Raw genomic sequence first — 13,948 nt, 5'->3', positions numbered from 1 at the left:
GGTTCCTCCCTTTGTCTGCCTCTCCTGTGGCCGAGAGCATCGCTGGAGTCCTGCTGAAGCAAACCTTGTTCTGACCTCGCACATGTTTATCCCTCCTCCCACCTTGTTCAGCAAGGAGAAATATATAGATGTACCGTTTCACTCGATTACGTTACGCTCTTCTCATGGCCGTGGCTAAGTGTTGCCCTATCAAGTGAAATTCTCTTCCGCGCAGCTACAGTTACTCCTGAAATATGCAGGGTCTGGTACCTGCGCCTGGATTGATGGGTTTCCTATTCCTGAGAAATGAGCGGGAGTTACAAACATCTGTGCTTTTTCTTAAGCGTAATGCTTTCCAGTCATTCTGTCTTCACCAAGCGTAACTTACTTGCCGACAAAAGTGCATGAGCAGCGCTCCTCTTTAATAGTCTGCTATCGGAGCTGCTGTGTTGGTGCTGTAGAATGGTGAGACGCCAAGCTGTGAACCACCATATGCACTTGGCAGTCTTTGTCTGGTCTTTGTTCAGCCAACCTCTTAGCCTTGCCACCTATAAAGATAATGAATGCAAAGTGGTCCTCTGCTTGCTCTTAAAATTAGATGCTCAGCTTAAAGAAAAAGTAGATAACTTGACACTTTGCAGTAACTAGTAATTTCAAAATAAGGGCTGACGGTTCACCAGCAGCACTGCCTTTCTTGTTTTTTGATGTCTTCTGAGGGAGGATCCTTAATGGCTTTGAAAGGCAAGAAGAATGCAAGATTTCGCGTTCGCAGAAAGATTATTTGGAAGGGGAAATCATTTTGGCACTTACTATAGCAAAGGGGGTGGATGCTGAAAAAGCACCCAGAAACAGTAAACACCCCCGCACCCCACCCCGATGAAATATGTTTCCTGGAAATGTATAGTAACTCACCTCAGATTCTTATATTTCTCAAGCTTGGTCTTTTTTTCCAAAGCATAAAAATTAAAATCCTCACTTGAATTAACCACTTTCTAAACTATATTTCATGAGTAGAAAAGAGCAGCTTTAGTGCCTGACCTTCCTTCTGGACAGATTTGATTCTAGCTTGTATGTTGTTATGATCACAGGCCTTTCTAAGCTGGTTTTAATGTAATAACTTGGTTCTGGCAGAGGCCCCATATGAAAACTTTTAAAAGCTGTCCTCTTACAGCGATTTATCGGGCCTGTTTAGGATTGATTTCCATTACAAAACCCCGGTTACACTATCCCGGATATGGTGCCTTGTGAGTTTTATTTTTTGTTTAAGAAAACAAAACAAAAAAAACCCCAAAAGCCAAACCAGAATCAGTGGCTGGTCTGCAAGCTTTGATTTGCACAGAAACCTCCCGACCCGTTTCCGACAGCCCAAGTGGGGTTTTTCTGTTGTGTTTCCTCTCCCCTTCTCTGCCGTTTTTGCCCTGCCTCCTGGCTGTGCCTCTTCTGCCCCGTTGCCAGCCCAGCAAAGCCGTGGAGCCTGCAGCACGGCGGTGGGCACGCTCCGCTCTCCCGATGGCTTCCCGCAGCCCGCATGCTGTCTGCTCGCCCCGCTGGCTGTGCGCGGGGCCCGGCTCCTCCTTGGCCGACAGATGCCCCTTCTGTCTCCGGAGGTGTCGGGCTGGAAGCTGGCTCTGCAAGAAACCGGACAGAGCCATGCTCAGAGCCGGCTCAGCGAAGGACGGGTTATCTGGGGGACAAGGGGGGAGAGGTACAGAATGCCAACTTCTGCCTTAGCATACACACCCCTGAGCTTGTCTGCAAGTAACTGGAAAACCACCCTTTTGCTGGCAGAGCTCTCCCTGAGCAGTTTTTGTGTATCTCTTTAGGACCTGTTTAGTTGTTCGCGACTGAATGTGTGGCAATATGGCCTAAGGCTGTGAATACTGTGGTGATCAAACTGATTTTAGACGTGCGTGGGGGATTCCCCCGAAGCTGGCTGTCATTACTCTGTCAACGCAGTGGCTGAACCAGTGCAAAGGAACGCTGTCTTCCAGAGTAGCGGACTTTGGCAGTGAGGACAGGATTCTCACATACCCCGCCATTTTTAACCAAGTGTTTGCTACAGACTCTGCATATCTGGAGATAACTGTAGCCTGTCTTTACTTGAAAGCAAGTAATAATTGGTTTTAATTATGAGGTTAGCAGGACAGAAGTCTCCTGGTGGTCTGTCTTACTCATGCTGGCAAAGCCCTCATATTTTTTCTTGTCCGCCTTCTCTTGTCTTACTGATGCCCTTTTTTTTGGAGGTGGCAGCTAAAGTTTTGGAGCATCAGTCTTTCTTGAAATTGTACAGGTGTGTAGAGTCAGAGGGCAGGAGTGAAAAACATAGCTATAATATCATACACTACCTACATAATTTTAATTATTTTTTTTTTTTAAGGATCTCCTCTGACAACCTGTTTCACCAGAATTTAGCTCTGTCATCATATCTCTATGATTTTTGGCAGCCAGGCAGACTCAGTGCAATTAATAATTGTTAGATGGATTAAAAGCATAGAGAACACAGAGAGCACAAAGAACAACAGTTGCACTGATTAACAACCTTTTGTTTTCAACAAGTTCCACTGTTTTAAATAGTTATTCTGGGATGTTCAGGAGCACTGGTGTTGCCATGCTGATCCAACCACCTTTTCAGCTTTTCAAAGTGGCCATTATTGCTAGTTTCCAAATAAGTCTCAAAAGTACAGGCTTCTTCAGTAGATACCTGCACAGTGGTGCGTTGTTGTGTTAAGGAGGAGAAATTCTGTCTCTGCCATAACAAGCTATATGGCTTAAAAGTACAAGGTAGCCTCTGGTGCTTAAAATACTACAGCCTGTGTAGTACAAATTTCTGTTTCTTTTCTCCTCATAGAGTGATGTTAGGGATAAGAACTGAATTAAAGCTTACTTTCTTTCACAGAATTCCTCTGAGAGAGAAGACTGTAATAATGATGAGCCCCCTAGGAAGATCATTCCCGAGAAGAATTCACTTAGACAGGTATGTGATCAGTCTCTTTAAAAATGCAATAAAACTTTCCAGCTATTTGAATCCTTAAATGCTTCTGGAAGCTGAAGTCTGACTTGTTCTCCCAGAAATCCTTTCTTTTCTCCTTTGAAGTCTGAGCAAGTCACTTTGTACCTGGGAAAATCAGACACAAAGGTTTAGCTTTCAGGAGAGTTTGATGACCCTTTCTGAAGAAATCTAGACTTTTGTATAGTGCAGTCAGCTGTGACTCTTTAGTTTTACCTTTCTCCATTTGGTGTTCATCAAGATCTTTTCAGCCTTTTCTTCTATAATTGTTCCTATCTTGTTTGTAGTGTATTTTGCCTTGCTTCAGATCAAGAATCTCAAGGTGTTCTACAACAATTAAGCTTTTCATTGCCCTTGAAGGTAAATTTTCTTGGAGGTGATGTCCAGGTTAATAACCTGAAAAATGACCTGTTGTTGTTTCTCCTACACTCATATAAATTACTAATGGGTAGAAAGGGGAAGGGGTAGTCTGATAAAACATAATCTATTTGCCTTCTATATATAGTAAAGCGACTTTCTTACCAATTCAAAAGTATTTTTTTTAATCCCCATGGTCAGCAAGGAGGTCTGGCTTGTGATTTCTGGGGGATTTAAGTTTCATTTAGTGATTTCAGATCCTTTTTCACATAGCACCTTGCTCTTTCTCCCCACTGCAACCTTCAGGCAGCAGAAGCAAAAATATATCTGTGCCTCAGCTGCCTGAGTTTGCTGCCTGGTATATCAGAGTAAAACCATTGATGAATGTGACTGAAGTGAATACCCCAGGCCACACATTGCAACAGCTGAGGAATTGGCACATTTCCTTCTGTGTCTCGGCTATAGGAGTAGCAGTCTTGAGCAGAGGAATAGGGTGGCACTACACTGCTCCACTGCTGTTATTTCCAAGAGAAATTGCGGGTCAGAACCACAGTAAAGGAAGAAATATCATTTTTGATATAGTGTGCTTGTGCTCAGAGTTGTTGTTTTTGTGGGGGTGGGTTTATGTTTGTTTTTTTTAAATAATGTATTGCGTTAAGAGTGTGATGGTGAGGTGTCATGTGAAGAACTACAAATGGCTCAGACAGGTCCATCTAACAGACATAGTCCGTTCAGGTCTGTTAGACAAGAGGCAATATGCTAGGATAATGAGTTAGGTCCAAGATATTGCTGAGAAAGATTACCTTGTAGAATTGATTAAAGATGTTACACCAAACTTAAAATGTTTCTGGCATTCAGAAACAAATAATGAGAGCTAGAGGGGAAAGATGATAGGTCCCTACTGTGTATCCCCAGGATAGCCAACAAGGTCCCCAGCACACCAGAAAACTGTTTTTTTTTTCATCTTGGAGTTATCTTAGTGATGGCAGGCCTTTGGGTTCAACAAGAAAGGTTCATTGAAAAGGTTCATAGTAAGAGATGTTAAGTCAAAAGGAACACGAGTTACCTGTCCTGTGTACCTTCTTATCGCACTGAGTCCTTCCTCACGAGTATTAGGGAGGAGACACTTATTCACAGTATTCAGCAGTACTATACAGATCAAGAAGGTGCAGTTTCTTGAGCTGGGTTTCCCTTCCATTATATTTCAGTCTGCGGAAGTATTCTTGGTGTCTAGGGAAAGCTGTCTTTTCAACAGGCCCACAATTCATTGTAACAAAGGTGCCTAGATATTAAGAATACACCTAAAAAACCTTTTGTACTGTCTAAATATTTTGTATTGGAAGTAATTCACATGGACATTGTTTATGTTGAAGATGGTTAGCTGTTTTTCAGGATATTGTTGAGATGTTGTATCAGTCTCCATCTTTGTGTCCAGTCTTTACAGTGACAGATGCTGGTCAAAACCCTTGGGTCTTCTGATTGCTATGAGTAGCCTTTTGTGTTGAGAACAGTGTGTGTGGACAACTTGAAGATGTAGTCTTAGTCTTAAAGCAAATGCGCTCTTGTCTAGATCGTAGGAGGTGGTTGACCACGATTTTGTGCTTGTAGAAGGAGTCTTGGTTCTTTATGTAGACACAAATAAAGCTGTCCGAGCTTTTTTGAAGGCCCGATTGCTCCACATCACTCATTAGTGATGTACAAGAAGCAGTGGGGAGTTTTCCAGCTCTGGTTTTAGAAATCATACAGATATGGAGCCATGTGCCCATATACTCATAATCAATGAGTAGAGTGATGCTTACTGGAAAGATCTGCATCTCCTACAGGAAGGTATGCAGAGTGGCTATATCTATCCATACTTTGTGAAACCAAAAAGATCTGACCTGCAGATGCTGTCAAAGCAGTAATACACAAAAAGTGCTTTCCACCTGAGTGGAAAGATGCTAACTTGGTAAATATTGAGTGTACAGTTTCATATTTTCTGTCCCTCCCTTAAGACATCGCTGTTAATATTTCATTATTGGGGAGCACGGCCCTACATGCACAGAGAAATTGAATGTGTGATGTATGTATGTGGGTAGAGGAGAAGCCTGTTTACTTAAATGGTCTTTCTAGTGAAAGTGTCTACACATTTAGTACTTTTTTATTAGCTTTAGAAAATTAATGAGATATATCAGACCACTTCAGGGGAATTATGATGTCTTGACATGTTCAGCTACTGACAAGTTTAAGTAAAGGTACATTTCCTTTTCTTGCCTTGTTTGCGATGCTAGTATGCAGCCTTAGCCATAAATGCTTTCTCAGGTGGGTTTGAAGAAACATACTGGAAGGTGGAGGTAGTAAGAAGGTGTAGTGGTTACTTAAGCATCTGAAGTTGTAAGCGGGGACTGAAGACGCCCATTGCTCAGCGCTATGAACCTCTTACTAGGAGAAGTATCGTTCTTCTGCTGATTAAAATGTTTTTTGGAGAAGAGTCTTCAGAAGTCTCAACAAATGGAGCTGTGTCCTTGGCCTGCTGGAGGTAGGAGGCACGGCCACTCTTAGGTGCGTGAGGGGCAACAAGGCAGAAGAGATGTGGAAATGGGCACTGGGAAAGGAAACAGAAAAAGGCAATGAACTTGACACTGTTAGCTGGAACAGTGAAAAGATGTAAGCTGTGACAGACTTTGAAGTAGGGATGTACATGTTTGGTTCTTGTTGAGTGCTTGATCTGACAAAATTAAATTTTGAAGGGGTAAACTGAAAATCATAGTATGAAAACAGACTTCAGAAAAAACAATGACAAGTGGCAAAAGTTTTTGGCAACTTTGTTTAAGCTAACAAACGAATTTTCACACTGCAAAGTTATAAATTAATTTTAATAGGCTGATCCAGATGGTCCATTTGGAAAATGGATAGCTTGATCTGTTGAAAATTAAACTAAATTTATCTCTCTCATACTTCAAACTGAAGTAAGCATGAGAAGAGTGCCCATTAAGTCCAGCTCATACAGATGGACCGGCAGGTCACACATGGGACTAATCTGATTCATTTTAAAAATAAATGCATGAGTTATTGAATCAGGTTCCTGTTTCAAGCCCTGCGTGTGAGCGTGTGTGTGTGCGACACCCTTTCAAAGGGACTCGCGAATGCTTCAGTGCCTTTTTAACCTGTGTGTTTCCATTTTAATTCAACTTCCTTGCCAAAAAACATAATTAGTTTTCAGTGCCTATCATTTAGCGTTAGACCCAAACACTAGATTGATTAGGTCAGGCATTTGTTATTTTAAAGGCTATGTCTCCATTCTTCATTTATGAAGAACATGAGCTCAATAGTCTTGGGGAGAGAGCCGGCCTTTAGAAATGGGGAAGGGGAAGCTCTCTGGGGGCCCCTCCAGCCTTTTAGCTTCTGGGTGTTTTTAACAGAGCCATGAATGCAGATTTGTAAATTTATTGCAGTGCCATCTGTTTTTTTTGCAGGAACCGTATTATTGTTGGCTCGTATCTGTCTATTGTGGTGGTCACTCCCCGGGAGCTTGCCCTCATAGTCCCAAGGAAAGTGATGAATAGTGGGGGTCAACATGAATAGGTCACAGGGCAGCTGTCCGGGGCTGCCCTGAACTTGATTACCCTGCTGTTTTTTAAAGAAGATGGGCACAATGCAGGTTGTTTAAAACCCTTCCCTCCCTTCTCTTCGGAGGAACAATAATGAAGTGCCTTTTGCCGCTGTGGTTTGTCTGCGGGCGAAGGCGCCTTGTGGGGAAATGCTGGCAGCAGCGAGGCCGCCGTACCGTGCCTCCTGCAACCCTCACGTTGCACTCTGCTGTCTTTCTGTAAGCTTCCAGATGGAAGGCCAGGGGAAAAAAATCCCTGTCTGTTACCCCATTCAAACAGGCCCCTTAGCATTTTCAAGAGTTTTCCCTCTTACTGTTTTGGCACAGAATGTTACCTCAATTCACTCTTACAGATTTGAGATCATTTTGTAAAATTACATATAGCACCTCAAACATGCTCTAGGCGCTATTGCGAAGTTAAAATAGACGCAGTCTGATCTTGAGAGTTTAACGCCAATACATAAGCAAACCGTAAGAAGCAGAAAGCGGTTAGAGAAGGAAGAGCATAGGAAAGACAAAAAGTAGCAACCGTCAACTGTTTACTTCCAGCTGGTAGCGTCATCCCGCTGCTTAGGGCTCCTCTCCAGGCCTGTTTCTCTCCATAAGTATTTCTGCTGTGCATGCCGAAGCCGTCTTCTTGACTGTTGGAGAGGGTTACATGGTAGGGAGGGAGGGTCCTTCAGCTCCCTCCCCCTCTCGCTCTGGGGAAGACGCTGCAGTTGGAGTTTGCCTTCTGTTGGGGAGCTGGTCAAGGCAGGACAGACCTGGTCTGAGAGGTTATCCTGGTTACCTCATCTTTGACACTTTTGAGGAGTTGCTGGTTGAAAGCCTCCTGAAATTGCTAGAAGTACATCCTTAGTCTTACTTTTAAGATTATTCTTTCTGTTTGGTTTTTTTTTTCCTTTATTCTCAAACAACCACTAAAAAATAATTTCCATTCCTCTGTGACAATGAATGAATGTTAAAAAACTAGCCAAGGCGGGTTGTGCCGGAGTCTAAGTTACAATGGGAATACTGCCTTGTGGTGGAAAGGCCACTGGGCCCTGTCAGCGTTAGTGCTAATAGGAATCTGTCACCCTGCCGCATTTCTGCATTCTTCTGTAATTGAGTAAATTGCAAGTGTTGTCTGCTCCCCCCTGCCCTTTGTGTCCATGTCCACTTACCATCCGAAGAACGTGGGCAGTGATAAATAAAGCACTGAACAGGGCTCTCAACTCTTTGAAAGCAGCGTGTTGCCAGCCTCCTAGTTATATTTCTTTAAGTGTTTATGTTTTTCTGTATTCTTTCTCTTGTGTGGCTGGAACCCTGGGGATCCAAAGACATGAGAGAGGCCAAGAAGCTAACAAAGTAGCTGTCCCCTTGTTAGCTTGTTCCTTTCTTCTTTAAAAAACAAGATGAAAACCATCTGGCTCAGGGCATTACATTTTCCTCCCCCATGCACCTCTATAGATGAAGAGTTTCACCTGCAGTGAGGGTTTACATTGATTAGGGAGGGAGCAGTAATTCAAGCCTCCATCCACTTCAGTGGTACTTTGCAGTCTTTAAAGGTGCTGACCCATTGAGTTAAACTGTCAAGGGAGGATAAAAAAGGAGCTTCATCCCGGGAGGTAACAGCTGCCAGGTTTTCAACACCTTGCACGCTGCTGGAAAAATGTCACAAATTGTCAATGGAAAGAAAAATCACTTGGCTGCCATCTTCCCTTAATGACGAGCCTTATAAAATGAAAGATTTAAGGGTTTAAAAATCAGCAAGTAGCTGTCGGGGAAAAAAGAAATCCTGAGAGATTTTAAACAATGGGCCCAACAAGATGTATCCTGAAAGACTGCGAATAATACACCCAAGTTGGAATAACCAGATCTGATTGGGATGACCATGGTTATCTTTGCACAGTGGGACGAGAGGGAAGTGAAAGCAGCAGCAAGCACAGAAGTCCAACATTACCGTGCCTGTATTTAGGGGGGAAAAAAAAAAAAATCTGATTCATAAGCCAGTGAACTGAGAGAAGACATACTGTATTTCTGCTCTTTTGAGGACAATTTGTTTTCAAGCAGCTACCAGATGGCTAAATACCACGACATTTCCTTTTTCTTTTTTTTTCTTCTTTTCTTTAACAAGAGATCTCGTTCTCCTTGCTCTTTGTTTTTGTTTGTTTTTATGCTTTTACGTCGCTGAACCAACCCCGTGGTGTTTGGGCATTGTGGCGTACTCTGTTTTTTGTTCCCCCCCTGTGCATTGATGGATGAGGAAAAAAGATCTTCAGCTTTAATGTGATTTCAGATAACAGGCAGATTGGAGTAAGGCTTTTTGTTTGTATTGTCTTGAGGTTTCTTTTTTTGGGGGCCTCTTTTTTTTTTTTCTCTCTTTGTTTTAGGTAACTCATTTTAATTGTACTGAGTAATTAGAAGGTACACACAGCCAAGGGAGCTTTGTTATGGTAATTGCTCAAGAAAACCCACTCCCCAACTACCATTGCCATGTGTTGAGACACGTCTTCCCTCTAGTGGCAATATTAAGGACTCTGGCTTTCACAGTCGGCAAGGTGTAATTGCAATATGACAAACTGTGCTTTAGGGAAAATCCTGGAAATGATCTAGTTTTTTGTTTGGCTAGTCTTTATTTTGTCTTATGACTTTCCATGGAGACTACCCTTCCCCAGGCTGGGCTAGGGATAACAAAAATTTCATTGTAAGAAAATAATCGCGGCGAATCCTGGGTAATGTCTTACAGCTTGACTTAATTCTAGTCCTCTTTTTAATTACCTGTTTATAAAAACGTTTTTAAATTTGTTGAGATTACTTAATTTTTTCAGAAGCACCTCTTTTGAAATAAATAAATAAATTGCATTTATTTTAAATAGTCCATGTGAAAGACCTTTAAAGGGTAATTAATGCAAGTCTCTTAAGACTCCAAGTAAGATGAAAGCGATCTTTCCAAATCTGCTGGAGTGATTTGTTTATATAACTTCCCACTTCGGCTGAATTCTTCTGAGTCTAATAACTTTTTTTCTAACCGTTTGGCAATTTGTGCTTAGCTACAAAAGCCCTTGTTCAAAAAGAACAGTTTAATAATCTTTTCCCTGAAAATGACTTGAAGGGAGGGTATGGGTTTTGTCTTTTTGCTGTGTTTTTATTAGTGTTATCTTTCTCTGATAAATCATGTAATTATTAACTACTAGGGGGGGGAAATCTTATTGAACTCCTGGGTTGCAGCTTCTATTAAAAAGTGGAGTTTTGTTCAGGGACTGGGGATTCTTGGGATAAATGGCCAAAGAAATGGATTTCAGTTGGCAGAAAAGCTGCACACACACAGAGTTCTGCCTGGGGTTCAAGGCTGCAGGTTGGCATTCGGTGTTTGTCCAGAGCTACGCGGACAAGACTGGAAATGTTTGTGTGTTTGTGTCAAAGAGCACGATCATAATTTCTTTAAAAAGAAAAACGTAACCAAAGACACTTGCAGAATGAGATCGGATCCAGCTCTATCTTTAGTGAACCATAGTCTAGCGTCTCTGTGGCATTTTAAGCCTTTGGCCGAGAGTGAATACAGCTTTGTGGTTCCCCTGCTTCTGACATGATTTGGTGCTCCCATATATTTGTCAGTTGTTTTTTTTCTTTTCATTAGAGCTTGTTTTGCTATAGGGCTGCTTAACACTCTTCTCAAAACGGCTTTTGCAAGGTTAAAGGAATGCGGTTTGGTAACAAGTTTGTGTCATTTTAAATATATACCTCCCAGTAAATAAGGAGGACCCTTGCAATCAATCCCTTTTAGTGTGTTATATGTTTCACCTGACAACTAAACCCTCTATTGATTAACCATTACTTTGTTAGATAATCTCGTGTCATTGAAGCCACTGTAAAAATTAAACTCTTTAAAATGTTTTACCCTAGCAGCAGTGTGAAAATTGAAAACTTGTTCAGAATTACAGCGAGCTTCCACAAAGAGGGTGTTTTTCAACAAACTGGTTTATGTTTGCATGCTTTATATGCAATATAAAAACATATTAAAGCACTCCAACGCAAAGCTATCTGCCTGCGGCTTTGAACCAGGCTACCATTTCAGACTGCTTTTCCTTGGCGAAGAAACCTCTTATCTTGATGAAAGGTGAGGAGAAACTTGAACAGTTTTGGTGCAAATTAGATGAGATTCATAGAAGGGTCAATCTTTAAAGGTGAGCTTGAGAAATTTGCTTTTCTGGGGCTTGATTCTGGTTTTGATTTTCTTGGTTTCCTTCAGGTTAGTCAGTGTTCCTGTAGGCATCGGAACAAATGACAGGAGGTACTCTGATGTTGCAGGGTAGCATGAGACACCATCAAATTTTTCACCAAAAATGTAGGGCTCTACATTATTACTTGATGATGTGACATTTGTTCTGCTTTCAGTTAGGTCTATTCACTAGTAACTGTTAGTGTAGAAACACAAATATGACAATATCAGATGAAATAAAATCTCCATGTCCAGCAGTAATCTTGTGTCTCACGGTAGCCAGTAACTGCTGCCTACAGAGGGACATTAGAAGGCAACCATATAGTACAACCTTCACAATATATTCTCCCAGCTTCTTATGACTTGTCTTCATGAGCCAGATGCAGCTTCTTTGCAACGTTATCAATACATTTCCATTGAGACCTATTAAGTAGAGTGACATTACCTCTTTTTCCCCCTGAACTGTAAGGGAGAGCTAGGCTTTCTTCCACATTTTTGCTTTAAACCTTTTTAAACGCATTGTAGAACATGCACATGAATCTTATTTACCCTTTTTATTCATCCCACAAGGCTAATAATGCATTCTTCTGTGAGAAAGTGAAAATAAGAAGAACTTTGTAACTTTGCAAACAAAGTAATGGATGTTGAACTGAAGATCACTGTATGTTTTATTCTCAAATCTGCATCCTGATGGGTTGAAGCCATTACACATACTCCTTTTAATTTTCTTTTTTTCCCCACTACTTTTATTGAGAAGCAAAGAGCTGCTGAAGGACTAAATGGTCATCTGGTAATTTGGCACTTACATAGATCTTTACATAATAAAATTACTGTGTATAAGTTGATTCTTACGGTAAAAGCATGTTCTTCTCTCCTTTCTGTGGCTGGGAATGTTGGGAAGGAGGAATTTAAGTATTGTTGGCATGTTGTCAAAGGGCAGAAAGGTACTGATAGTGCAGAAATGCCCAGGTCAGTCAGACCCAGAGTCTGCTCATCCAGTGCCGACTCCGGCACTGTCAGTGGAAGATGCTGTTGAATGAGATTAAACGGGTCTGGCCGCTCTCTGTGCTCCAGTCCCCTCCTGCTCCTGCAGCATCTACTGCTGTTGCACTAGGGATGTCCGGGGGGTATCTCTGCTGAGTACTCTGTGGACCTGCTGTCCATCAGTTTGTTTAATCCCTTTTTCCCCTTGCTGATGTTGTTTCTCCCCACGGTGTCCTGGAGCAGCAAGCTCCAGAAGTTCACTGCCTGCTGTGTGAAGAAGTGTTTCATTTTGTCTGCTTTCAATTTATGCTATACTAGTTCCATCAAGTGTCATTAGTCCTGGTATTGTGGGACTTGATGAAAAAGTTATGCTGGAAGATCTGTTCACACTGAGATGTAATGTGTGGATAAAAGTAATAAAAATCAAGCAATACATTGGAACAATTATTTGAATCTACATTCTGACATGCACACAACTTTTCAATAGTGGTGTAGTGAGCTTCCTTCCTTCTCAGAAAGTTCTAGGGTTTTTAGATGTAGCATTGAGTATTTAACGTTGTGTATTTGGATTGCCTGCTCTTTCCCATTTGTAAATGTGAGAGAAAGCCTGTTGTAAGCCTGACTTTTAAAAAACTGACTTGCTACCAAGGTTTGTGCATACCTGTCTTGTGAGGAAAAAGACTGACAAGATCTGAGTTTGGTTCATAGTTCAGTTCATGGAGCCACAGGCTTCAGTGTTGCTTTCAGTAAATATTTTTGTGGCTGAGCTTTTCATCTGCAAAGCGGAGTTAGTAGTAGCTTGCTTTGAGTCAGGGCTCCGCATAAAATTTAAAGCATGTAGCAGGTAAGTTGTGCGTAAATACTGCTACTGGAATTTTAGGAATTAAATTGCAAATGAAAGAAATAACAGATTTATGATAAATGGGTTAAATTACACAAATGTAAATACTGAACAAAGAATCTTCTCAACTCCTCATGTTTTTCACCTTCACAATCTGGTTGAATTTAACTAACACAAAGCTTGTAACATGAAGTTTGCATGGTATAGTCTGAACATCAGTGCAGAGCAGATGGTGTCAACTTTCTGTCCACCAGTTGGGCCGCTACATCTAAGCCACAATTTAGAATAGTTTGTGCCATTCTGATCTGTCTTCTGAGGAGAAAGTTCTGTGCATACCAGAGTGATGGTTTTATGATGTTGGCAAATATTTGCAAGAGGATAAGTTGAGTCCGTCAGACTTCTGTTTGCTTGTGGCCTAATCCCGGTTTGAATCTGAACCTCCGCTGCTGAAAGATGCACTCTGTTCATCTGCACGGCACTTTGAAAGGGTTCATGTGTTTGAGTTTTTCAGTTTCTCCTTCTGGATTCAGAGTCAGAAACTGCTAGCTGGCTGCTAGTCACAGCAGGTACCAGTGTTGTGGCTTGTAAGGAGATCTGCTGGAGCTGGGATATTCTGCATTCCTGTCTGTCGCTGGTTGTTTTCTGGTTAGAGAGCTCGCTGAGAAATAAAAACCATGAACTGCTAAAGCGATGGAGAAGATAGGGCTTCTGTGCTCCTTTTTGTTTCATATTGAACTTTAAAGGGGGGTCTGTAAAGAAGTAAGGTGTAAAGGACTGGGATTTCCTGAATTCCCTGAGTGTCTGTACTGTGCTGGGCCAGTACAGATCCACCTGAGCCAGTATACTGATTTCCCATGGTGGGTGGCAAGGGCTGTTTAATGAGGATCATTAGAACTCAGGTGAATAATGTGATGGACTGATTGTGAACACTCAGTTGTCATCAGTTGGTGCTTACCGTTCTCCTCAGCTGGAGACTGTGAGGAGCATTGG

At 41.8% G+C, this 13,948-nt stretch overlaps 1 protein-coding gene across 6 annotated transcripts in view; it reads left to right on the top strand.

The window, feature by feature from the left end:
- The window catches only part of BTRC (beta-transducin repeat containing E3 ubiquitin protein ligase), a 122,741-nt gene that overhangs the window by 46,070 nt on the left and 62,723 nt on the right, over positions 1–13,948 (top strand). For 5 of the 6 annotated variants that reach the window (XM_075423602.1, XM_075423598.1, XM_075423601.1 and 2 more), the window contains one exon: positions 2,876–2,953. The exons of the other annotated variant lie outside the window; for it this stretch is intronic. In XM_075423602.1, the coding sequence (XP_075279717.1) occupies positions 2,876–2,953 (78 nt within the window). The remainder of the gene's footprint in view (positions 1–2,875; positions 2,954–13,948) is intronic. 6 annotated transcript variants of the gene reach the window in all.

The sequence above is a fragment of the Opisthocomus hoazin genome, chromosome 6, assembly GCF_030867145.1.
Source record: "Opisthocomus hoazin isolate bOpiHoa1 chromosome 6, bOpiHoa1.hap1, whole genome shotgun sequence".
Classification (NCBI taxonomy): Eukaryota; Metazoa; Chordata; class Aves; order Opisthocomiformes; family Opisthocomidae; genus Opisthocomus; species Opisthocomus hoazin.
The sequence above is the reverse complement of the archived record's forward strand: the minus strand, read 5'-3'. Positions and strand labels throughout refer to the sequence as shown.